Source organism: Larus michahellis, chromosome Z (genome assembly GCF_964199755.1).
Source record: "Larus michahellis chromosome Z, bLarMic1.1, whole genome shotgun sequence".
Classification (NCBI taxonomy): domain Eukaryota; kingdom Metazoa; phylum Chordata; class Aves; order Charadriiformes; family Laridae; genus Larus; species Larus michahellis.
In genome coordinates this window covers 87,640,604-87,667,237 of record NC_133930.1, presented here as the reverse complement: position 1 = coordinate 87,667,237, position 26,634 = coordinate 87,640,604, and the positions used below count along the sequence as shown (strand labels likewise).

Below are 26,634 nucleotides of genomic sequence, written 5' to 3'. Positions count from 1 at the left end.
CCAGCATAGACTAACCAAAAGCATCAGGCAGGGGAGACTGGATGGGCAGGAAGAATCATAGTAAGCGTTACAGACATTAACATCCTCTGTCGAAGCACATGGTCTTCCCAAAGTGCCATTGGATCTCTTTATTACAAAGGAGTTGTGAATTGTTATTTGTAAGTCTGAACAGTGTCTAGATTTCCTCAGTCTTTTATCATTCTGTTTTCCTGTGATTTCTGCCACTTTCAGGTAAATGGAAGATTTGGAGACTAACTTAATCCAGACACGCAAAGCATGTAGAATAGAGCAAATGGTAGCCAAATGGCTTCACCGCTCTCGGGATGGTGCATCCAGGTAAATAAGGTTTTTGTGAAAGGAATATCTGTTGATCGGCTTTGATCAGAGGCAGCACAAGCTTGTTCCCAGCAAGCAGGAGCAGTCACAGGTTGCAGATCTTACTCATTGTTTTAGTTGTTCTTGGGAAATATACATACAGTAGTCCCTAAAAAACAAAAGTGATTTTAAGAATCCCCTTTGGTTTGCAGGGGCAGATCTTCCTGCTTTCACCCATTCTGGTTTTGTGAGCCACGTCTGCAGAAATACAACACTGCTCAATGCAGAATGTGCTTTTCTTGAAGATGAGGTTTTATTTCTCTTTGTGTCTTGCCCTTGGCCCGTGTTTTCAGGGCAAGACTGGGTTACATTACAAGGGATCCTGACCCACTGCTGCTTTACTTTCCTGAAGTCTGTGAATCAAAATCTGGCCTGGATCCTGGCAGAAATAGAGTGCTGTAAATTCCCTCACTGCCTTGCTGGGTAAAGGTGTTGCTGTGAATTGTGGAGATCAGGGCTTGCTGTAGGGCACACCTGGAGTTCTCCCTCCATGTGACCACTGGGGTGGGGTGGCTGAAGGAGTTGTTACAAGCAGCTGGTGCCACTGGTCTGATGTCTGTGGCTTTTTGTGGAGCCTGGGGGATCACTGCTGGCCAGCACAGTGCAGAGCCACCCGTGGGTACCCAGGGAAGAGCTGGCCTCTCTGTATACTGGTGCAGTCCACTGACAGTGGGGCTGTGTGTATGTGAGTCTATGTCCCTTCGATAAAGTATCTTCCAACTATATCTAGTTAATCACCAGCTTCTTGTCTCACAGGGGCAGAGTGTCTATGACAGACAGCACCAGTGATGGCAGTGGCCAGCCTGCCAGCCATGTCAAACTTACCATCACAGTATACAAAGATTTGGTCCTCCATCACTATGGCTTTGAGATTTGTCCAAGTCTTCCTCTTACGATTGCATCTGTCACTGCAGGTAAGCACTGGTTCTTTCTCCCTACAGTCGCGAGTGTGAGAAGCCTGAACTGTCCCAGATGGCCCTAGTGATAAACTCTTGCCAGGTATTGATGAGTTTCTCAGGTACCTCTGGTCGGCATGTGATCCTTGAATACTGAGGGCAAAAGCCTGTGTGCCTGTGGCGTGCAGAGTGCTTGAACACCTGCCTGATTCTGATGGCATGGAAGAAATCTAAGCCAATGGCAGCTTCATGGCGAATCCTTCGCCTGCACTCAGACGTAGCTGACCATCAGGGATGCAAAAAGCTGCTTCAAAGCAAAGTTCTTTCTGGTGTTTTATCTGTAATTTAAATGAAGAATATAATCTAGAGTTCTTATTCTGCAGTGGCCCTAGTGATCTGTTGTTAAAAATGCTCTCTGGGCTTACAGCCCTGTAACACAGAGAGGATCACTGCTAGTTACAGGCAGCCTAGAGGTGGAATTCTGGGCAAGTCAAGCAGATCAGGTCTTCCAGTTACAAAACGGAGGATATAACTGCTTTTAAGGTGGCCTGGGGGGTTCTGAATCAAAACCTGTGAATGTGGTTTTTATTTACCTTTTTTTTTTAATGGGTACACAAAAATACCTGCTTTTTACCTGTTGGTGTGAGTGTGACAGCCAGAGAAAGACTGTATCTGATCCAGGCGGGCAGGTGTTTTGGGGAGGGTGGCTGCAGGTCTGGCCTGGGCTCTGCCTCTGGCCACCCATATGGGCTGTGGCATCCCCCATCTGCCTGGGAGAACGGCCTGTCCAAGTGCTCATGCTTGTGGGCTGTTTAGCATAACTATGGTCTCTGGCCTTTTACAGTGCTTTCGAGGGAAATTTTCTCTTTATGCCCCTTCCCACGTGAAACGTGGTTAAATTATAGAATCATAGAATCTTCATGGTTGGAAAGGACCTTTGAGATCATCGAGTCCAACCAAACAACCTACAGTCTCTGCCACTAGAGCATGCCCTGAAGTGCCACATCTAGACGTTTCTTAAACACCTCTAGGGATGGTGACTCAACCCCCTCCCTGGGCAGGCTGTTCCAGTGCCTGACCACTCTTTCAGTAAAGTAATTCTTCCTAATATCTAACCTAAACCTCCCCTGCCGCAGCTTCAGCCCATTTCCTCTGGTCCTGTCATTATTTACTTGGGAGAAGAGGCCAACACCCAGCTCTCTACAACCTCCTTTCAGGCAGTTGTAGAGGGCAATGAGGTCTCCCCTCAGCCTCCTCTTCTCCAAGCTAAACATGCCCAGCTCCCTCAGCCTCTCCTCAGATGCCCTGGTCTCCAGACCCCTCACCAGCCTGGTCGCTCTCCTCTGGACACGCTCCAGCACTCAATGTCCCTCTTGTACAGCGGGGCCCAGAACTGAACACAGCGCTCGAGGTGAGGCCTCAGCAGTGCCGAGTACAGAGGCACCGTCACTTCCCTATTCCTGCTGGCCACGCTATTCCTGATACAAGCCAGAACGCTGTTGGCCTTCTTGGCCACCCGGGCACACTGCTGGCTCGTGTTAAGCTGGCTCCACCAGCACCCCCAGGTCCTTTTCTGCCGGGCAGCTTTCCAGCCACTCTTCCCCAAGCCTGTAGCGTTGCTTGGGGTTGTTGTGACCGAAATGCAGGACCCGGCACGTGGCCTTATTAAACCTCATATGGTTGGCCTTGGCCCATCGATCCAGCCTGTCCAGGTCCCTCTGTAGAGCCTTCCTACCCTCCAGCAGATCAACACTCCCACCTGGTTTGGTGTCGTCTGCAAACTGACTGAGGGTGCACTCAGTCCCCTCATCCAGATCATTGATAAAGATATTAAACAAAACCAGCCCCAAAACTAAGCCCTGAGGGACACCACTGGTGAGCAGCCACTGAGAGGATTTCACCCCATTAATCCCAACTCTCTGGGCACGGCCATCCAGCCAGTTTTTAACCCAGCGAAGGGTACACTTGCCTATGCCATGATTCGCCAGCTTCTCCAGGAGAATGCTGGGGGATGGTGTCAAAGGCCTTACCAAAGTCCAGACAGACAACGTCCACAGCCTTCCCCACATCCAGAAGGTGGGTCACATGGTCATAGGAAGAGATCAGGTTGGTTCAGCAGGACCTCCCTTTCCTAGAGCCATGCTGGCTGGCCCTGATCCCTTGGCTGCCCTGCACTTGCGGTGAGAGCTTACTCAAGATGATCCTCTCCATGATCTTTCCTGGTACCGAAGTCAGGCTGACAGGCCTGTAGTTCCCCAGATCCTCCTTCCAACCCTTCTTGTAGATGGGCGTCACATTAGCCACCCTCCAGTCATCTCGTACCTGCGCTGTTGACCAGGATAGTTGATAAATGATGGAGAGAGGCTTGGTGAGCTCTCCCGCCAGCTCCCTGAGTGCTGTTGCGTGAATCCCATCCGGCCCCATAGACTTATGTGCGTCTAGGTGCAGAAGCAGATTGACTACTTCCTCCTGGATTATGGGTGGGTTGTTCTGCCCTCCATCCTTATCTTCCAGCTCAGGAGGCTGAGCACCCTGGGGATAGCTGGTCTGACTATTGAAGATGGAGGCAAAGAAGGCATTAAGTATCTCAGCCTTCTCCTCGTCCTTGGTTGCAACTTTCTCCCCCCCCCGCATCCAGTAAGGGATGGAGATTCTCCCTGGCTTTCTTTTTGTTGATGTATTTATAAAAGCTTTTTTTGTTGTCCTTAATGTTAGTGGCCAACTAACAAATTAGCTGAGAGTCTTAAGGTCTGTGAAGTGGGGAAGGAGTTTTTCTGTTAGTCTTTTCTTTTTTCCTAATCAGAAAGAATCATTATTTTATTAAAACTGAGGCACAAAGATATCCGTCCTTTTAAGTCCCGCCCTTTGCTGTAGGAGGCCACAGATAAAAGCCCTGTTTTTCATTCCAAATTATGTGTTTTGCCTTTCAAGTATGGTACCTGATGCCGGAGTCTTCCTGAGGGACAGGGGGTGGGTGCTAGGTGGGTTTGTGGGCACACCTCTGTGTCAGAGAAATTCATAGTGTGCCTGAGCCAGCAGGCTGGCTGTAGTAGAGCTGGGGGGTGCAAGCATGCTTCTCCTTCTCAGATCAGAGGTCCACCTGCTCCTTAGCCCCTTGGATCGTGCGGCTGCTGCTCTCCTGGAAAACAAAGCTCAGAAACCATCTTTTCCCCTTGTTGTGGATTCTCCCAGCAGATAGTGTGCTTAAGGAGACCTCCTCCGTGTTCTCCCAAGTTGCAGAGGGGAGTCACCGAGCTCGGAATCCAGCCCACATCTCCCATGGACTGCGGCGGCACCTTGGTCTGGATGGTGGCATGCCAGGAGTGCCAAGCCTGGGCTTGTGCGCCGCAGGTGGTGACTGTCAGGGTCAGCCCAGGGTGCAGACCCCGCAGAGGGGAAGTGCTTGCGGGTGGGCAAAAGGCAAGGCAGTGCTGCTGCCCCCAGTCCTCCTGCGGTTTACTGGGAGCCTATGAGCTCTCCTGCCGCACCCTGGGCAGGCTCTGTCTGAGGACAGTGTGGTGGGCTCTACCAAGGGAAAAGACCTGCGCAAGAGTGATTTTCTGTAGGGCAGGGGCAGCCTCTGGGGCCAAGGGACAGCCCGGATGAGGTGGCATGGATAAGGGCGGTGGTACACCAGCTGGTATCAGGGCCCAACGTCCTTTGGTTCTTTTTTATTTTGACATCCAGAGGCACTTGCTGAGGCAAGTGGGTGCCAGGTGGGAAGAGGAGCTTGCAGTGAGCGTTGCTGGTGGGAGGAGGTCTGCTGGCATGGCACAGTCGTGACTAACAGAGTGCCGGTCACCCACAGGGAGCACCGCTGAAGGGAAGCTGCAACCGGGCGATCAGCTCCTCATGATAAACTCAACTGCGGTGGATGATGTGTCTGTCGAACGAGCAGCTGACATCATCAGGTGTGGTCCCGCATGGCCGGTGGGGACGAGGTGGCAGAGGGCTGAAAGGAGAGGTGCAGGGACTGGGTCTCACCAAGGGCTGCAGAGGTGCATGGCCATGTGGGGCTGGACTCTGCCGAGGGGAAGACCTCGCTGCTTCCTGGGGTGCTGGGCTGGGAGGGGGCCAGCCCCACAGGGACAAGCCTGCCCTGCAGTTGAAGGGCATAGTGGCCCAGGAGATTGGGGTTTCCTTGCTCTCCGGCACCATGGTGGGCCCTGGTACGCTGCGCCCTGCCCAGCTGAGAGCCTTCGGTTGCCAGGGTGGAGGGCCTGATGGCCGTGATGCTGGGGAGGAAGGTGCAGGTGGCTGCTGACCCTGACCAACTGCCTGTCTCTGTTACAGGGAGGCCGGTGATGAGCTCCTCCTAACTGTCCTGCGCTGCACGTTGGTAAATGGCCTTTCTTCAGCACTCTCAGCACTCCCAGCAGCACTGCCCCAGATGGCCATGGCCGGCAGCGTGGCCCGCAGGGAAGGTGGGGCAGCTGGGCTGGCATGCAGGACGCAAGGGCCCGACCAAAGCCATGAGGGAGCTGCAAGGGTCCTCTGCTTCCACGCATGTCCTTTGAGAAGGTTTTGTGGAGAATCAGTGGCAACCTCTCACAGCTCCCCTGGGTGCAGGGTATTTCAATGTGTATAAAAGCTGAGCTGCAAAGCAAGGACAAAATTGGGTTTGTGTGCTTTTTGGCTTCTTGTGATGTATGAAAGTGGCCTGAGGTGAATTCCCGCCCACCCCTCCCCGGAAGGCATTCTGGGAGTCTTTTTCATTTGTTTGGAGTTTTTAAATTTTGATTTATTCTTAGAAACAAGAATTGTGATTCTTTCGGAAGAGTTACTGGAGCTGTCAGGCTTAAGGTCATGATGGTTTTTTGGCCATTCAGTGAAGGTACATTGAAGAGAAAATCTCTTAAATACATTTTTCCTGTCCAAAGTTTCCCACCCATGTTGGCATTCAATGGATGTGCACAAAGCCAAAATAACCAGAAAAACTTTAAGCAAACCCACTGAACGGTGGCTTCCCTCTTTTGTTAATCTGATCACCCTTGCCTGGTATACTGGCTGTCAGTCTTGCCAGTGCTTGATCTGGCTCTGGAGATGAGAGTTAGTTACTGAAGACCTGGATGCCTGCCAAAAGGGGGAAAATGCAATGGCTTTTCAGAAAAAAAAGGATTTGGCAAACCCTTCATGGGATTTGGAACACCCTTCACAGGCCTTCATGCATTGTTGAGAAGCCAATGGGGCACGAACCCATTTTTGTTTTTTCCTTTGCAGGTCACTTTAAGGACACCTCCAAATACAGCCAAGGCTGATCTTGGGTTTGGGGTTGGCTCTTGCCCCACTCTGAAGGCAGCTGTGCTTAGAGCTGAGAGGTAACGCCTCCCATCGACAGACACCAGACCCTCTGCCGGGGCTGCCCTGGCAGCACTAGAAGGGATGTGGGACGCCTTGTCCCTCCTCAGGGCAGCTGCGGGGCGTGATGCTCCCTACAGCCCGGCAGACTCTGGAAGGGCTGGCTAGCTGGGCACAGACTCCTGCCTGCCTCCCTTTCTCCGTCCTTGCCAAATGTCCTTGGGGCGAGCTGACGCTGTGGTAGGTTGGGAAGCACCTGCGTCTCTGGCAAGAATGTAGGAATTGCTCTACCTCAAAGTCGTTTGTGAGGATACTGAGGGATAGTGCCTCTGTTCTTCTTAGGGAGTACTGTGCTTTACAAGAGCAGGACATCTGGGCACAAGAACTCAGTTGTTCCGAGGCTCATGTGGTGTCTTGTGAGCTTGGTAGGCCCCTGTCAGGGTGAAACCATGGTTATGTGACAGCAGTGCAATTAAGTCAAGTTGGCTTTTTAGCCTTTGGCAGTTTTCTTAAACATTTGCAACATGAGACTCTGCTCTAGATACCCCAGCTGAGCTGGGAAGTGCTGCACACACAACTGTGTTCCTGTGAAATGCTGCCAAGGGGTTCTATCACTGCACGGCACTCTGCACATGCTGGTTTATGGTACCTTGTAGCCCCGCTGCAAGCCAGCTGTTGGCAGATTAACAGTCATTCTGCAGGATCCTGGCTTCATTGCAGGAGCTGGGGAGATGCCTAAACACAGTAATGTGTTAACATGCAGTGAAATTAGGAGTATGTACAGCATGTGTTGCATTTATGTCCACTTGTTGGACAGATGGATTTGGGCTCTGAGGGTAGCAACTGCCCAGATAGGTCAAAAAGGCCTGTGACAAGCCTGGAGGGTGAGAGACTCCTAACAGCACCTGGTCCTGTAAGTGCGAGGCAGTGTGGTGTGACCAGTGTCAGCGCGGGCTGTGATCGCACCCCCGCCTGTTCTGTAGGCCTCTGCCTCTCATGAGACTGACTGAGCTGCCAACTGAGTGCTGTTATTTTTTCAGGGCGGGCCTAAGTCATCATTTCTTACTGCAGAGAAGAGGGCAAGGCTGAAAACAAACCCCGTGAAAGTACGCTTCGCAGAGGAAGTGCTGGTGAATGGACACACACAGGTCAGTGGGGTGCAGCTGCAGCTGGGCGCCGTCAGCACTGCGTGCTGGGAAGAAACAGGCCATTCCTGCGGGCAGATACCGAGCTGGGTTAACATGGGCAGGATCTACACAGGGTGGCTGCACCCTCACTGTGTGAGTCTGCCCTGGATATGCATCCAGGCATCTGGTCCCAACTTGTCCCCTAGGCTCACTGGTGATCAGGTGTAAATGCTGGCACCTCCAGAGGGGTTTGTCTTTGATTCGCTTACTTAGACTTATGGAAAATACCTGCATGTACTGCTTTTGTCCGTTTACCATCAGGTGAACTTTAAATCAGCATTACACAGCTGTGCGGTGTAGTAGTGATCTGCTGAGGTGCCAATCTCTCCATAGTAAACTTAGACTGAAGTATGGGCATGAGAAATCCTAACCCTACAGTTGAGAGGTGAATCCTACTGTCCGTGCCAGGTTTATTTGCTGATGAAATAGCTGGGATATCTCTTCCTGGCCTTCAGCAGTGCTCAGGTAGCACTGTGTTCAGAGAGTTTGGTACTGGTGACTTTGCTTTACTATTAAATTTGACATATGTTCTCTAGCTGATAGGGTGACAGCTTGTTGTGTTCCACATCCTTGCAGCAGGCTTCCACAGAGCATTCACAGCTGCCTCCATAATAGACTCTCTGTAAGCTGAGCCGATCTGTTCTTACGTGAAATAAGATTGCAGCTCACTGGAGGAATGCTGCAAATTTATCACAGGGTTTCTAGCACTACTAACAAATGAGCTGGGTAGATATGGGTCTGCCTGTACTAGAAAAGGCCAAGAAGTGAGAACACTTGTAGCTTCCCTGAAATGGGAGCAGCTCTTAAATGCTTCCTTTTTGTTTCTGTGTTATCTTACTAAGCTCAGTGTGGTTGGGATGGACTGGGGTCAGTTGGGAGTCTTTAACTCTGTTGAATTTTCCTTTTTTCCTTTCCATTAGGCCCTTTTCTTCTTCTCTTCTAGGCTGTCTCTTGTTTCCCATCTCTGGCGGTAGGGAGGTCTCCCGACCCAGCTAAGGCAGGTGTTTCCTTTTCTCCCCCTGCACCAGGGCAGAGGTGCAGCCAGAGATGCCATGGATGTCACCAGCCTATTAGACAGGCACAATGCAAATGCTTTGGCACCTGTGCCTGACTCCAGGCATGTCAGGACTCCTTCTCCGGCCTGCTCTTTAGAGCAGGAGAGGTTCAGGTGTGACTCCTGACACATTTGCTACATACATCTCTCTAGACTCTGGGATCCTTTCCTTCCTGCCAAGTTGTTGCCAGATGTGCTGGAGCTGCTGCAAGGCACATCTCTGCTGTACCAAGGGCTGTGTTCACATCCCTCAGATCTTAATGACAGGTCTGTCTGGGACCTGCCTGAGCATTATGGCAGCTGGGCCGCCCTTCCTGACAGAAGCCAGGTACTGGACCCCTCATGCAGCTGGGAGACATGACGCTCAGGGACTAGGGAAGAGAAGGATGTGCTCTGGAAATGGTCCCAGGCAGAGATGACTGAGAGGCCTTGGGCAAGGCTGGTCATGGGATACAGACAGACCTGAAAATGCCATCAGACTCTGTTTTTTCTTATAGGTGGAGGTTCACGCTATTTTCTGCTTGGGAGCTTCCATGGAGCTGTTTCAGCCAGAGACTGGGCACTGGCGTTGCAGCACATGCAGGTCTCAGATCTGTGCCATTGACTTACTGATTGCAAGGCAGGTCTTGAGAGGTCTGAAGAAGGCACTTATGAAGGGGACGTTGTACTTTGTGCTTCCTACAAAGCCTCTATCAGTTCTCTGCTGAGCTAAGTTAATTATACCAGCAAGTTCAGAGGAAGGGCACAATCAATATATAGTTTGCTATCCATTTAATGAGAACATAAAGGTATGAGAAATTTATTTGTCTGTTGGGGTCCCACTGGTGTTAGCTTCCCTTTTCACCAGTTGGATATGGACCCTGTTTTGAACAGTAAAATATTAGCACAAAGGAAGAGTAAATAAATTTGTTGCATATTTATGACTTCTTTCTGGAAAAGCACTATTCACTTATAGACAGCAGCTACTCCGCTTGAGTGTTTTAGAACTGCTCTCCTTTCAGTGGACTGATGTATTAAGACAGCCAAAATGGGTATTATGGCCCTGAAAAACTGCAAAGCCTCCTGTTTCAGTAAATATACTACTCTTCTCATCTTAATGGAGCATTGCTAAGTGATCTTTGTGGCAACTGGAAGGAACCCAGAGGCTGCCTTCTGCAGTTGAAACCTGAAACTCCAGTTTGGGAACATAAATTGTTTATCAGCTGCAATGCTATCTGGCCTCCATTTTCTGTTGCAAACTTATTATGTATTCCTATATAACTGAATGATATGCAAGAGACAGGTCCCTCAGGATCCTCAGGTCAGCATCAGTCAGTGTATTATTAGAAGCTGTGGGCCTAGCTGTAACATGGAGTAAATCAACCCTGCACCAGACAAAACAGGAGGGGTACAGCTGCGTAAGCCATAGCAGCAGCTTTCAGCATTAATTCGTAGTAGTCTGTTAGAGCCTGCACAAAAGGAGAGAAATCCTATCTGGGTGTTCTGGCCAGCTAATTGGATCTGACCAGGAGAGTAGCGATATTTCATTTGTATATGAGTTTCTATATAGATTTCAAGTTCTGCTGTGTGCTGGCTGTACAAGACCCCATTCATATGATAATCCGAGGCTGCGGGAGCTACCGGAGAAAATGTGCAGTTGGTGCAAACCAGCATCACTTTTCTGAAATTGATGGAGGACCTGTCAAAGATGCAATGTGTTCGTGCTACTTCGCAGGAAGGAGTTAGAGCTTGGGCTTGGGAGTAGTGGCAATATTCACTCTTTTTTCTCAGTGATGACTGTAGGCAGCTTGAACCCCACAAAACAGGGAGGGGAGGAACAAGGAACAAGATTCAAAAGTGTTTTATGTTTGTTCTGCTAGTACTTCCAGGGTATATGGGCCCTCTTATCAAGAGGAACCAAGGCTGTGAGATTTATAAGGTGTTACAGTAAATGAAACATAGGAGAGAGCGTCTTAGAAATGTCTTTCTCAACCTTGAGATTCTCATTACATGGAGAAGTAAACATTCTCGGCACTGAGCAACAAGAATAAGGCTGAAAACAAGAAGGAAGGTGCAAATGAGCTCTACTAAAGGAGTAAGGTGGAAGGTTGAAAGGTGCAGCCCTAGACAGCCCCTGAAGGACAGAGGCCAAGTTCCAAGAGCACCCAACAGAGGTGCTTTTGCTATGGGAGTCATTGCCTTGCCTAATGCATTTGAGACCTATCTCAAGAAATTCTGGTTACATCATCTGTTTGGGAAGTTCAGGAGTCACAAATCTTAGTGGAATGCTCAGTAAAAGTACCACTGCACGTTTAGCTGAATCCTACAGCCTTCTGGTGGTGTGCAAAATATATTCACAGTAGCATACTACACAGTAGCATACAGGGTCTGTGTAGCTCTTGAGCTGAAGTCATGGCTGCTGCCAGTGGGAAGTGGTCAGTGTTGGGGTTATTGCTGCCTGGTGCCCAATAATGGGAAGATGTCTTTTCCAGCAGACATCGCTGGTTTTCCAGTAATGAGCAGTGAGGATGGCTTGCAGCTTTCAGTACCTGCCAGATCTTCCTGTGCCATGTGGGAGCTGAACAGTGGGCGTATCTGGGCCACATGCAGCTATTGCACTGGCTACAGTTTTATGATAAAGGCATTTGTTATGCTCTCTTTCCCTTGTTCTGTGCCAGAAGAATAATCAAGGAATAAAGCTTGGTGCCACAGAAGAAGATTGCAAAAGCAGAGAAAGATTTTAATTTATACCAGGATGTCCTGTGTCAGGCAGAGCAGCCGGATGCCCGGAGACTTAACGTCCAAGAATTAGTGCTGTTGCTTTTGTTCTACAGGGGAATTCTCTTCTTTGTATGCCCAACGTTCTCAAGGTATACTTGGAAAATGGACAGACGAAAGCTTTCAGGTTTGAGACGAGCACTACTGTGAAGGTAATGATGCTTGGTTGTCTGTCTTTGTTCTCACCACCTGAATTCAATCTAGCAGCAAAGGTGCGTGCAGTGGAACTTGCAAGCACTTGGTTGTATTCGCCACCTAGTGGGAACTGGAGTGCTGGCTGATGCTGAGCTTGCTGGATTTTCCATGCTCTTTCTGCAGAGGAGGTGTTGCTTTGGTTCACCTCTGTTTTCTTAGCAGCCAATTTTATTTATACAATTTTATTTATAATGCACTGAAAACTTTGCTCAAAAAGGAGTTTATTGTCTAGTTCATCCAAACTTGACAAAACTGTTGTGGTCTCTCACGCAAGTAAGTCTCTGCAAGTCTTGTGGCTTGCAGGGCAGAGAAAAAGAAAATACTGAAATAAAGCAAGGAGGTAGTAAGGAAAGGGGAGATGAGTTTTAAAGAGAGATATGAATGCCCACCTGCAAGGGATTAACATCTAAAAGATGGATTAATTCCTCAGGTTTGAATTGAATTGCTTACCTCTGACCTGAAACAAATTTTTCCCTACTGAAGTTGAGTGCAACCCTCACCAGCATCCTCACAGAAACACTCAAATGGGTAAAATGCTTCCTAAGTTAAGTGTTTTCAAGAGCTCCTCTGCTGTTTGAGAGATCTTTGCTTAACACTGAGATGAGTCAAACATTTATGCTTACCTTAAGAGATTTGAGTGAGTCAAAGGAGTTCTCTTTCAATTGGTACTCAGTCAAGTAATGTTTGCCAAAAATAAACTAGTTATTTCCATCACACTTAGTATTCCAACAGATTTCTCCATACAACTGAAACACCGATTCAAATTTGGTAAGATTTTTACAATTATGCTCTCAAATTCTTGTTTATTGGTGGGGAGAAGTGTTTTTCACCAGTTCTTAGTAGTTTCTTCACAAAGTGTCATACCATTATAGAAAGCTAGAATGGCTAACAGCAAACACTTGGATCAAGTGTGACAGAAAGTGCTTAACACCACCAAGCTAAAAGCTGTAAGGCCAAAACTTTCAGCATGAAGCAGCCCGCGACATGCGACTCTAGGAAATGGATTTGATGCCTATTACACCTTGAAGTTTGCATCTTAATGCACTCTTACCACAGCAAGTTGCAGTTTCCCTACCTTGTCCTCCTGGTCTACTGAAATGTATTGTCCTCCCTTTATCTGTGCTTTCTGTGCTTCTCCTGCAGTTCCCTTGAATCCCTTCCTTACCAACTCTCTGGCATCAATGGATGTGGGTGGCTCCAACCACCATCCTGCCGACTGCCTGGCTGGCATACTGTTTTGTTGCTCAGACATACATCTGGAAAAGCACAGCAGCTAACCGCCAAGCTCGTGCTTGGTGTCCCGAAGAGGCTCCCATCTCCCGTACCTCCACTTCTGATGAACTTGCAGGCTTTTTCTGACACTGAGACTTCTGTGGTTTGTCTAGGTCAATGCGTTCGAAGCTGTCGGTGAAGAGGGAAAGGCAGCAAATTGTAGAAGCACTGGTTTCCTGTGAAACAGCACTAAAAATTTCGCTCTGTTGCAGCACCAGAGAACTTTGTGTCTCACCACTGCCCTTTTAGTGCTGTCCACACAGCTGCCAGTGGCAGGCTAGAATCATCCACATTCATGCAGTGTGCTAGCAGTGCTCAGCAACTGTGTCTAAATGCTGTTTGACCATCTGTGTGCCTTCCCTTCCCAGGACATTGTTCTCACCTTGAAAGAGAAGCTCTCCATCCGGAGCATTGCGCACTTTGCCCTCGCTCTGGAGGAACAGTACAATGTGGCAAAGATCCACCTGCTGCATGAGGAAGAGCTCATTGAGCAGGTGAGGAGAGCCCCTTGCATGCCCTGGCAGCTGTGCTGGGGGTGGGCACCACCACCAGTGAACTGTGGCCAGCGAGGTGCAGAGAGAGGTGTCACAAGAGGGAGTCAGCTTGGCCACATCTGCAGAAGTGCTCTGCTCTTCGCTCTGTTGCACATGGTACCACTGCATTAACCGGAGCCCATGGAGAAACGGTGCTTTCAGAAGCATCTCACTCTGTTTAGAGAGCCCACAGAGCAATACCCAGGGGCTGGTATTGCTTGGACCATGTAGGGGATGACCATGCTTTGTGTCACCTGTCAGATAGGCTGATCTACAGAGGACTATTTGAGACAGTCTTAACATAGCTGTGTACCCAGGTATTTACAGTTCTCTCGGTAGTCAGAGAGTTAACCCAGCCAGGTGCCACTGTGATTAAATTTTAAATCAAAAGTTTGTGTCCTGCAAACATGATGTTAACTCTGTTAGTAATTGTGTTGCTGTGCTCGTAATTCTGGACTAATCTAATTTGTGAGAATGTGCCTACCTGGGAGTCTCATCACCATGCTGTTGACGTTGTTGATGACCCACTGTAATGCAGAGAGGTTTGGTAGCTAACACTGTCCAACCACTGAGCACATGTCCCTCAGAATTTCTGCTTTGTTTCAGTTGGTGAGCCCGTATGGGATTTGCCCAGAATAAAATACGCTAATGTATAACCCAGGGGTCTTAACATTGTATTGACATTATGATAATGATCCAAGTGTCTGTTTAGGGCTGCTGTATCTTGTGACTGAACTTAAAAGCAGAGAAGCTTGCCCTTTCCTCTGTCATTATTATAAGGCCTTGAAGTTTCTGTCACAGTTATCCTGCAAGTATATGAGATCAACGGTTATTTATTGAATTTTTGCTGTCAAAGGATTTCCAAGCCACCACAGGGAGAAGCAAAAACCAGAAAAAGAATTGAAGATAAAATTACAAACACTAGCAATGTCTCCGTGTATTTGCTAAGGAAAATGGCTAATCTGCAGCCATACAGCAGTAGTTGTGGCATGATGCTGTTTGTCTGTTGCAGGTGGTCCAAAAAAGAGAATCTCACGACTACCGGTGCCTCTTCAGAGTTTGCTTTGTCCCAAAGGATCCCTTAGACCTCCTGCAGGAAGACCCAGTTGCCTTCGAATATCTCTACCTGCAGGTGAAATCAAGGCATTCCATGCTTCAGGATCTATTCTCACCCAATTCTCACTTCTGCTTTAAACCAAAGCATACTTCAGGCCACTTCAGTTATGTGAATGTGAAAGGCAGAGGACTTAAGAACAGAGCATTTGGATTCAACTTGCCTGAAATCCTTGAATCAACTTATATAGAATCATAGAACCATTTAGGTTGGAAAAGACCCTTGGGATCATCGAGTCCAACCATCAACCCCACTCTACAAAGCTCTCCCTTACACCACATCCCCCAACACCACATCTAAATTACTCTTAAACACATTCAGGGATGGTGGCTCCACCACCTGCCTGGGCAGCCTATTCCAGTGTCTGACCACTCTTTCTGTGAAGAATTTTTTCCTAATGTCCAGTCTAAACCTACCCTGTTGCAGCTTGAAGCCATTCCCTCTTGTTCTATCACTAATTACCTGTGAGAAGAGACCAGCACCAACCTCTCTACAATGGCCTTTCAAGTAGTTGTAGAGAGTGATGAGGTCTCCCCTCAGCCTCCTCTTCCTCAAACTAAACAGTCCCAGCTCCTTCAGTCGCTCCTCATCAGATTTATTCTCCAGGCCCTTCACCAGCTTCGTTGCCCTCCTCTGCACTCGCTCCAGCACCTCGAGATCTCTCTCGTATTGAGGTGCCCAGAACTGGACACAATACTCCAGGTGTGGCCTCACCAGTGCTGAGTACAGGGGTACAATCACCTCCCTCCTTCTGCTGGTCACACTATTTCTAATACAAGCCAGGATGGCATTGGCCCTCTTGGCCACCTGGGCTCACTGCTGGCTCATATTTGGCCGCTTGTCAATTAGAACCCCCAGGGCCTTAAACAGAAATGGTCCCAACACTGAGCTGTGAGGAACACCACTTGTGACCGGCCGCCAGCTGGATTTAACTCCATTGACCACCACTCTTTGGGACCGTCCACCCAGCCAGTGCTTGATCCAGGAGATATGCTTGGCTTTTTAACAGAATGCAATTGAAATGAGCTGGGTGGCTGCCTTTATTTGACACATGGTAGTCATATCAGAGGTCTTATCCTGACTTCTTCCTGAGCTCCCATCATCATGCTAACTCAGCTGTGTTTGTTCCAGAGCTGCAGCGATGTGCTTCAGGAAAGATTTGCTGTGGAAATGAAATGCAGTGTGGCGTTACGTCTGGCTGCTCTGCACATACAGGAGAGGATCTATGCTTGTGCTCAGCCACAGAAAGTATCCCTGAAATACATTGAGTAAGTTCTCAGATTTCTGTCTTATGTTGTGACTAAGCCTGGCAAAAGAAGGAGCCAACTAAAAGTGTCATCAGCTCTATGTTTGCCCAGTGTTTAGCTCTGGACAGAAGAATGTCTCTGACCGAAAGAGGCTGCAGTCTCTTAGTTGTGCCAGTCATTTTAGGGCAACATGGCTTCACAAGTCTCCCTTTCTTTAACCTGCTGAGCTGCTTGAATAATAAGGACAGTATAACACCTGGGCATGTCCCTAAGCAGAGGGACATCCTGATCTGTCGCTAGAGCAGGGACATGAAATTGCAAATCTCTCACATTGCTATGTTACCCAGGCTGCTCCTGCCAGTATACTAAGATTTATATGCTGTAGTTGAGAGAGAGGATAATCATCAACTTTGCGTAGGCATTACTTTACATCCCTTCATCCACCAGAACTATATCAGAAATACCTAATTTCAGTATAAGTGATAGGTCCTGTGAAGTAATGGGATCTGGAAAAAAATACCGAAAAATGCTTTCACAAGCAGCAGGTGTGCTGTGCTGCATGTCAGTACTGTTAGAACACACTTGCCCTGCTTAAGAACTTGTGATGGGCCAATCATTAAATAACAGACATTTGTGTGGTAACTGCAGCATTGAGCCTCCACCAGCCCATGCAAGCGCCACCGATTCCTTGCATACGGCCAGACATACCCAACCATGTGCAGTTAGTGGAGAGTGAGAAGCGACTACAGATAACTGCAGCATTGTTAGTTCCTGCATATTTAACACTTGGGCTCAATAAACTCTTCAGCAACAAAAAATGGCCCACACTTTTGGGTCTAGGGAAGTGGAGATGTTAAAATGTAATAATCTCGTAACGAAAGAAAAGTGAATGTAAAGACAGAATCTTCATCCTCTGGTGGCAAGGACAGATTGGGACTATTATGCTGACTAAATTTGTAGATTGTCTTCTGTATAACCATGTAAAAACAGGCATTCTGCATGAAAGCACATATTCATCCAACCCCATGTGCTGACCCAGTAGCAGATGTACACAGAAGTGAATTCAAGTGAGGCAGTCACATTGCATGAGCCGTCCGGACATGAGGCTCCGTGGTGCCTTTGCCCGTCTCTGCCTCTGGCCAGCTGCCTTTCTGCACATTCCTGTCTTGCTGGGGGACAGCACTGCTGGACCCCCTTTGCTCCCTTCCCGTCTTTCTGGCAGGAGGGACTGGGGAATTGAAAACTTCATCTCACCAACTTTGCTTCGAAACATGAGAGGGAAGGATATCAAGAAAGCCATCAGCTACCACATGAAGCGGAACCAGGTGCTACTGGACCCTCGTCAGAAGGTAGTGTGTGTCCCCTGGGTTCAAGGCGCCCCCCAGGATGGTGGCAGTGTCCCTCATGGCCAAAGATGCAATGTCTTTCCTCCATGAGTGTTCTCTCTACGGGACCACTTGGGGCTTTTCTTCTGTCTTTTCCTCTTGTAACTCCCTCTGCTGCGCACGCACCCTAATTTCCCTGCATAGTGTGTTCTGTTATGTTGCAGTTTGCTTGTGGCATTGCCAGATGGCAAATGTGGTAATGTGGGATGGTCCTGTACAGATCTATTGCCTATCCAGACCAAGCTAGATGTGTTGGTGAAATACTAAGTCCTGTATGAAAAGAACATCTTCTAGCCTACAGGCTGTCAAACCTTAGTCATCTGTCATGTTTCTAAACAGTATTTCTTCTCTTGCAAAATGAAGCATATGCTCGCAGCAGTCCAAGTGCGCCTGAGCTACCTGCAAATACTGGGAGACCTGAAGATGTACAATGGGAAGATCTTTAATGCCACCCTCATGGTATGAGTGCTGTTTATTTATGTAATTGGGTTTTGGCATACTGTCTTATTGCCTTGCTTTGTGCATCTCTTATGGCAGTGTACTTGGACAATAACTGCAAAGATAGGGCACAAGAAGCAGTTTTAACCCTTTTTCTTCACCAGTGGGTAAGATCATGTCTTAACCAAAGTAAACCCTATCTAAAGCAGAAATGTTTAAATATTTTTCTAAACTGATTGTTGATGTGAGATTAGCAGCCTCTTACTGAGTCTCCTTCCCTGTCTGCTTTAATACTCATAGAAAATATAACATTAGCTATGGTGATGCTGTTTCAGACAGTTCCAGTCATACGACTTTTCCCTGTCCTGGGACATCATGATAAATATTGCCAAGGGACTGTGCTAGGGTAACACAGCCTAGTTCCATTGAAGTGAATAACATACCAGCCTACACGATAATTATGCATATTCTTTCTAACTGAAAGTTGTGACTCTTGCTCTTCAGACGAGATCTGTCTAGATTTTATGTGTCATAAAGTAATTAAGAGATCGGGGAGGGGTATGTGTGTTCATAAACTATTGAAAAGATACTGCCCACGCTTAAATCTTACTGTAAAAAAGAACACAAGAGGTTTCTTGGGTTGTTTTTTTTGCATGTCCCTACTTGGATCTGTGCTGAACTGTGGACCACAAGCTGCTTTGTACAGAGAGTTGAGCAGTGTAGGTAGGTCTGAACCAGAGGATGACCTTACTGATGGGTTGCAGTAATGCCTAGGTTTACACTTGTGTGAAAATTTAAATGTTTCTGACAAATTATATGGGCGTTCATTAATTTTTCAAGTGTCTGATCTTAACAGAAAGCGCTGACATTTCTCCCTAAACCAAAAATGCCTTCCTGAAGTTTCTAGCCAGCTCCAGTAGGTCTCGCTAGGTCCATCTGGCACAGCCTGCCAGATGACACTTCTGATAGCAACCTGCTGCTGACCACCTCTTTGGATCTGCTAGATGGCTGGTGCATCTCTGGGGCCACCTGCCTTGGTGGCACAGAGAAACTGGTGGTCCCCAAGCCAGAGAAGAGAACGGCCGGGAGCAGGTGACCTGACAGCCTGTAAGTAGAGGGGCTCCCTTTGCAGCTGGTTACAGCCCAGCTGTAGAGTCCAATGCTAAAAGATACCAAAGATCGGGTGGCTGAGGAGTCCCTGCCCAGCACAGGTGAATGGGTTCCTGCTTGGATTTTTGGCTACAGATTTAACCTCTCCCCCTACAGCTCCAGGACAGAGAATCATATGTTGCCTTGCTGGTGGGTGCCAAGTATGGGGTGAGCCAGATTATCAATAATAAGCTCAACATCATAACAAGTCTGGCAGAGTTTGCAAACATCAGCAGGATGGAGCTTACAGAGGAGTCTGAAAAAGTGAGCATGGTGAAAATCTACCTGCAGGACCTGAAGGTAAGCAGTGCTTTCACAATGGCCAGCGTGTGGCTGTGTCAGGGCCACAGAGCACGGGGAGAGTCATTCACACCATCTGTTCTTTCCAAAATCTGACATTTAGCTGATGGTGTCATCAGTACAAAAGGCTTAGAATAGACTCAGAAGGGAAAGCTCGTAGGAAAATACAAAATGACTGAAGTGTTTCTTCCTGCTGTCCTCCATCAGTGAGACATATCAAAGAAACAAAATGCGAGAAAAACAATTTCTCTTCTTTCTTTGTGCCTCATGCACAAACAGAGCGCTCTACAGTGGTGGCACTATGGGAGAGAGGGATTGTCTTTTCAGTATGCAGCATGTTCCTGCGGATTGTGGTACAAGCAATATTTGTCTATTTTCTCATTTTTTACTGTTTTCTCCCCTTTCCCCCAAAAAAAGCTGCTGACTCTGCTGCTGGAATCAAACAGTGCAAAAGATCTTGTCTGCCTCATCATTGGCTATTACAGACTGTTCGTGGATGCAAATGTCTCCATATTTACCTGGGGAGAGAAAAAACAGCAACTGCACCGTGTCTCAGCCGAAGAAGGTTAAAAAAAAAACAGCCATTTTTTTGCCAAAGGATGGGGAGAAAGTGGGTGGATCCTCCAGCGTTAGAGGTGTTATTCCTTCCTGGGAACAGCATCATGCCCAGGGACGTGCAGTGGCACCTGCAAATTATTAAGACTGTCAGCCTTGGTGCAGGCAGTGACAGGTTTCCATCAACCCCAGTCATGTCGGGCAGGAGAAGAGCCGCAGTAATTGTCAGCTTTTCCCCAGAAGTGAAGGCTAGTGCCTGTCATTGAAATGGCAGACCTGTCACTAACCAGTTGTGCTCTTTTACCAACCTGCACAACTTCCCTGCTGCTGGCATGCCTCAGCCAGGAGAGAGAGGATCTGTTTGACATGCTGTCCTGTCCCGTGTCAGGATAACTCCAGCTTCACAGGGATTGCAGACGGAGGCTTTAGGCAGTGAGTTAGCTGGCTCCTGTTCTGCAGCTCTCTCTGGTACTGGTCTGCCATAAAACCAGGCAAAGCAGGCAGGAGGGACCAAGCCTCCACTGACAGGTTATGGCCCCGCAGGTCAGATTGCATCTTCACGTTATCTGCTGATCAGCAAGTGAGGGCAGAGCTCTCTGGGCTTTGTATCCCCGCTGTGCAGGCGAGTTTGTAACCCTTGTCTGGCTGTTCCTCCTTGCCACTGCAAAGGACCGGCTGATCCGTTATGTTTCAATCCCAGGGTATGAATCTCGAACCTGCAGTGACTCTGAAGACTCCTGGGAGCTGGATTCCTCCTCAGAGCATTGCTTGGACCATCCTATAGCATACAGCAGTGCCCATCCTGTGTGCAACAAGGAGAAGCTGGGAGAGCTCCACAAGCTGGAGAAGGACAGCACAAAGCCCCGAGCTGGAAGGAGCGACCAGTGCGATGGGGGTGACAATGCAACAGACAGCACATCCGAGGCTTCAGATTCAGCCAACACCGAAAGTCGAGGGTTTAAGACAAGTGGCTCCAGTGACTCTATGGATGCACTAGAAGAAGATGAGTTGGAAGCTTGCTCTTCCTCCAGGCCAGAGTTCTTCCACTTCTACACACCAACAGTGCAGGAGATGAGCAGCTCAGACAAGAGCTTCTTCCCCATTCATGCTGCAGGAGGCTCCAGCAGGGCAGAAACCAGAGACTACTTCTGTTTCTTGAAGGTACCGCATGCAGAGGCGCCTGGGTGTGAAGACAGTCCCTCTGAGCAGAGAGGGGAGGACACTGCTGCGTCTGTGCTGGAGACCAAGCTGTCTGAGACAAACACCATGGGCTACTACAGCCTATGCTACAGCATATCACCTGCAAGCAGCGTGGAAAGGAACAACATCAGTCGCAGCCCTCAAAGAAGCCTTTGGAAAGATGGGTCTGCCCACGAAGAGGTACCATGTGGGGCAGAGCAGACGGCAGAGGCGAGCAACCTCATTTTGGAGCCACCCCCAGGCTTTGGTGACACCAGTTCTGAGGAGGAGTTCTATGATGCTGCAGACAGGCTTAGCCCTCCGGATGCCTTGGCAGGTAAACCACCACCCACTCGCTGCAGGTCACCTTCCTTCCACCCCCTGGGCTAGGCTGTTGCCTGTTTCCCCCGTCATCCTTCCTGGAGGGATCATCTTTCAGCTTGTCATAGTTTTCCCAAGATTTTTGAAGGACCTTTGTACACCTGTTCTTCATAAGCCACTCTTGAGCAGAAATACAGTGGATGTGCACACAGTGGTCAGAGCTGCAGCTTTGCAGGGAGTTTTGTCATCACATTCAAGCATTGGATCCCAGAAAAAGTCAGTTTTCAAATGAGTTTGGCATTCTGGAAAGTCCCCGTGTTTCTGCCGGAATTCCAGAATGCTGATGTATGGCTCTCCCTGATCCTGAAGCTGGCATGCTGCATAAGGAAGTTCTGTGCATCCTTCTATGTAGGCAGAATCTTTGGTGATGAAGAGTGACGAGTCCCAGAAACACAACAGAACACAGATATGTGTCCTTGCACTGACAGGGAGCTTTATGGCAAATATTCCCACTGTCAGGCAGTACCTGTGCTCTGCTGTCTTGTTTCAAGCTGAGGAGAGCTAAAAGCTGTAAAACATTATTGTTCCATGCTCCCCCAAGATTAAAAGTAATTTTTGGGTCAGGGGCGTGTTATGAAACTGGGTGGAGGAGTCCTGCGGCCGAGCAGGTCCCAGTAGTTGGAGGATTCTTGTTTCTGAAATAACCAGCTCTTTCAACATTAACTGAAATTCTTAAGACTTTGTTTTGTGTAGTTAGAACAATTTTGGCTTTTGTGCTCATGCATGGGAACAATACCATATTCAGGCACAAAACTGTAATCTCTGGAAATTTTTATCTTCTAAATATCCAGGCTGGGAATTTCTGATAATGTTTCCTTTCAGTGTTAATAAATCTGCAGCTGTAGGCAGTGGTCTCTGGAGTTGCTGCTAATATCACCAAATTTAACTTGAGAATTATAGCTGTACCTGCAGTCAGACCAAGTGACTCCAGTAAACAAAGGGAAAGCCTATCCAGTGCCCTTCATCACGAATCCTGGACTTCAGTCTTTGTAGCCATGGGCCCAGAGTCTTTATTTTTCTTGACATAGCCGGTCCGAAGTAGGTGCTTGATCATAATGTAAGAAAGTTTCCTTTGGCACTTGGGAGCCAGCCTTTGCTGCCAAACATCTATGTCTGCAATTGCAGGACCTGTGTTAAGAGATTTTTGGCCCACTGCATAGATAACATGGATATTCTGCTGCCTGGGGCCATTTCCTGACTTGCATGTTTTTTTTCTTGCCAGCAGGCTACAACATGACGTCCCAGGAGGGTACAGACAACTCCTTCTGCATCCTAAAGAAACCAAGGTGTTACAGCCTAGGGGAAAACGTGATCACAAGGCAGACAGCAAGGGAGAAACACAGAAAGGAGAAGGAGCTGACATATGCCAAGAGCCTGAGGAAGAGGAGATCTTTCCTGAAAACCGATTACACCTCACAGGTCTCTTTCCCCTTGGCTTTGCCAGGCTCTCTGCAGAGCCGCTGCTCTTGGCCACCTGCCCCCCAACTCCTTGCTCAACTCCCCGCTCCACCCTCCTCAGAGAACATCGAAAAGGATGCAGAGCTGGGACTTCTTGCTGCCACCCAGGCCCAGAGAGATACTGCTAGCATAAACCCATCCTCTGACCCGATGGAAATGGAGCCTGACACCATGGAAACAAAATCAGTGACTGATTCAGTGGTTTCTTCCATTTCTGCTCTTCGCCTGCAGGGTGACCAGCACCCGGAGGAGAGTGCAGGCATTGCCATACATGTGGACGGTGGCCTCCAACCTGCACATGCTGTACATCCACCTTTCCTGTCCCTGGAGGAACCTGTGCCCCTTGCTGGGGGACAATGCAGAGCTGCCCAGGAAAGTTCCTCCATGAAGACAAATACTGGGTGGCCAAGTGAGGAGAGCTGTGTGGCCACTGGAGGCTGGCCAGCCCGAGTAGCACTGGAGGATGTGGGTGAGGCAATGGCAACCCAGCACAAGGTTAGTGATGTACCCCCATCCCTGGACCAACTGGTGACCTCGCCTGCTAACAAACACACACTACCACCATCAGCTCATGGCCCCAGCGTGGCCTCTCCCCATGAGGTGGCCCAGGACAAGGAACTGCTCCCCACTGCTGGGAGGCAAGCAATGTCTGAGGAGCCTGTCCCAGCTCCCTGTGAAGAAAGAAAAGCTAATTGTGACAGCTGCGCTGAAAACAGTGGTGACAGTGCCTTCTCACAGGCAAAAAGCAGACAAGTGATAAACAAGGAGGCCTTACAGAAAGTGCACAATAAAAATGTCGGTTTTCCAGATGCAACCCAGCTCTTAACAGATTGCAGCAGCACTTCAGGGGTTATAACTCGCCTCTCCTGGCTCTCATTTGGGGTGAGGACAGACCTCACATCTCAGAAAAGCGCAGATGTCCCACTAGAGCTTTTGGCCTCTCAGAAGAGCAATGGGTGCCTGGAGGCTGATGCTGTCGGAAGGGAGATGCAAACATCCTCAGCTGGACAACCCATTGAGAGAGAGGTGGTAAGCAGCCTGGGGCTGGATAAAGGAGAGCCCAGAAAAGATGGAGGAAACGTGGCTCCCAAACAGCCACGGCCTGTCCAGACTCCTCTTCACAAAGAACAGGCTACTGAGGTGGGGAGGGATGGTCTTCTGACTCCGTCTCTAGGGCTTTCCATCTCCTCAGGCCCAATACCTTTAGGCTCGTTGGGGAAACGAGCAGAAGACCAGGAGGCTTCAAAACACTCCTTCCTATGCTTTAACCACAAAAAGGATGAGCAGACCCCTTCTGACCCCATTGTGACCAGGACCTTGGGTTTTCCCACAGCAAAGATGACATCTCCACCACAGGTTGGGATGGACAAGTGCAGCTGTCGGCTGTCCTATATCAGCTGCTTCCACAGGCCTGCAGACAAGGGGGAATGTGAAACCACCATCCCCATGTGCAGCACGTTTCTGGGACCCCTCACCACCCCACCATCCAGCAGCCGCAGTCTTGTTGGGACCCCTGTGGGCAGTCACCCAGTCTCCATTGCTAGGGATGTGGCATGGTGGGACCCTCATGTCCAAGCCCTCAGCCAGCTGAAGGACCAAGCACGGATGAGCCCTGCAGATTTCTCCTGCTTCCTAGCCTACACCACAGAGCTTCAGGAGGTTGTGGGGAAGCTCTCTGGGAACCAGGCAACCCACCTGCAAGATCAATGTGCAGAGCAGGGTGCTGAGAGTAAGGGTGCCCTTGGCTTAGCCTGTCGGGACCTGCTGTCCAGTTGCCAGGAGCTCCTGAAAACAGAGCAGCCCCTCAAAGAGTTGCAGGGTGCACTGAAGGTGACATTTAACCACCTGGTTCAGCTGGCAGTGGCCTGCTTCCAGGTGACGCACTGCCAGCTGTGCAGGCAGAGGCAGGAGGAGCTTGGGGCTGCGCTTGTGGATGTGGTGGGCACCTACCACCAGCTTGTGCAGGCTGTCCACCAGCAGCTTTGCAGGCAAGGCTGCCCAGATCTGGGTGCCAAGCTCCTTGCTCGCCAACACACAGCTCTTACAGCTGCCATGTTTTGTCTCCTGCAGCAATTCAGGGTACCCGCCTTGTCATGATGGGGCTGTTTGGTAGCACATGAGTGCACTGGGTGGGGAAGAGCCCAGCCATGTTCCCTCTGTCCACTACCAGGGTCTCCCACACAGGATGTTTAGTCCCACAGTGTGAGAATGGTCACAGAAGGACGTGTCCACGCATGTCAGCTTAGCTCCACCAAGAGCTGCCCTGTCCAGGGGATAGTCATGGGGCAGGGCATACTGCTCTCCAGCTTAGCTTTCTGTAATTCTGCGTACACAGTCCGTATGTAATATGCAAATTCATAGAGTACTTCAGTGGCTTATGTATCTTGCCTGGGGCTTGTCCCTCATCTCCCAAAGGCCTTGCAGGTGGCCAGTCAACAAGGTGTTGTCTTAGCCTTCTTCTGTCGCCTGTGGATAAAGACAGGAGCGTTTTGCCTGCCTTTCCTCACCCTCCTGACTCTCCAGGCAGACTCTGTGAACTTGAGTGATGTCAAATCCCACCCAGGCCCGACATGAAGGAACCCAGGCTGCTTTGTTCACCTTCTGTAGCTGAGGGTGTGCCTGGACTCGTAATGGAAACCTCTTTGGGAACAAAGCTGTGCTATATTTAACTGCTTTTCCTTGCAAGGGCTGAAGAGAGGGCTGTCCCAGGCCAGGGAGGCAACATCATATCCTGCTCTTCTGATATGGTTTCTGCGTGTTACCCTGCTCTTCTATTTCCATTTGCTGATGCTTGAGAAAGTTCCTGATTAGACCCCGCCCCTCCCCCGCCATGCCACTTTCAGATCTGTGTCTTCCAGAAGGAACATGTAAGCCCAGAGACTGAAATGCCACCTTCATTGGTGACCCATTACGCTGGCCTCCTGAGGAGAGGGCAAGCCCCTTTTCCCAATCTCATCAGTAGCTCTTTTTCTGTCACGTGCGGTATATCCCTAGCTGAGTATGAGCTGTTAGCCCTTGAAGGTCATCTATCTGTGCATCCCCAGTGAATCAGCATGCCAGTGCTGGAGGCATGACCTTAGTGTCTCTGATGAAGCAGGCAGAGGCAGGTCCCCATTGCTGGTGTCTAACCGAGGGGCTTGTTGGGGAACGGCTGGCTTTCTCTGAGCGGTGCCTGCAGCAGGAGTACTGCATGACGCGCTGTTGCTGCAGCCAACTGTGCTCAGGATGGAGGAGTCTGCACCAGAGGAGCATGGGCGGGCCACAGGAGGCAGCCAGCTCTGCCACATCTCCCCAAGCACAAGGGCAGTGTGGGGACAGGCTTGTCTTGTGGTTTTGTAACATCTGAGGGAGGGCACCCCCACTTTTTACTCATTCTTTAATGCTTCTGGAGGGAGAAAGGCAAGTTCTTGCAACTGAAGCCTGGTGTGGAAAAGGACGGCACCTGGGGCAGAAGGGACTGCTGCAGCACCCCTACAAGAGCTCCCTAACCAGGTAGACTCTAACAGCCAGGCAAGCGAACACCCACAGGAACCTGGCAACCTACAGCAGCCCTACGCCAGGTCCCCAACAGCTGCTGCTCTCACAGTGTGCCCGCAAGCAAGCTAGCTACCCAAGAGCAGTCTGTTTTCCTGGCCACACAAGGACAGGGTGGCGGAAATACCTTCAGCCACTGGGGAGGGCAGCACTGCCAGGTGGTTTGGGTTAGCGTATTCTGCTGCCTAGCAAACTCGGGCTCAATTAGAAAGTTTAAGTCTCTTATGCTGAAGCCCAAGTGCAGACCTTTAACTACACACCCACAGCTAATGAGCAGGGGTACAAGAAAAGCAAGACCTGGAAGAGCCCATGGGACACTGAAAGAGG

At 49.3% G+C, this 26,634-nt stretch overlaps 1 protein-coding gene across 1 annotated transcript; it reads left to right on the top strand.

Moving 5' to 3' along the window:
• Nucleotides 1-235: 235 nt before the first annotated feature.
• Nucleotides 236-24,870, top strand: FRMPD1 (FERM and PDZ domain containing 1). Its single transcript, XM_074568884.1, has 15 exons — nucleotides 236-336; nucleotides 1,132-1,289; nucleotides 5,080-5,182; nucleotides 5,565-5,610; nucleotides 7,610-7,717; nucleotides 11,624-11,719; nucleotides 13,403-13,528; nucleotides 14,580-14,699; nucleotides 15,813-15,949; nucleotides 17,151-17,277; nucleotides 17,677-17,772; nucleotides 19,018-19,200; nucleotides 19,618-19,765; nucleotides 20,456-21,271; nucleotides 22,538-24,870. Exons 1-15 carry the CDS (start codon nucleotides 236-238, stop codon nucleotides 24,868-24,870), a joined length of 4,698 nt encoding a protein of 1,565 aa, XP_074424985.1.
• Nucleotides 24,871-26,634: the final 1,764 nt, after the last annotated feature.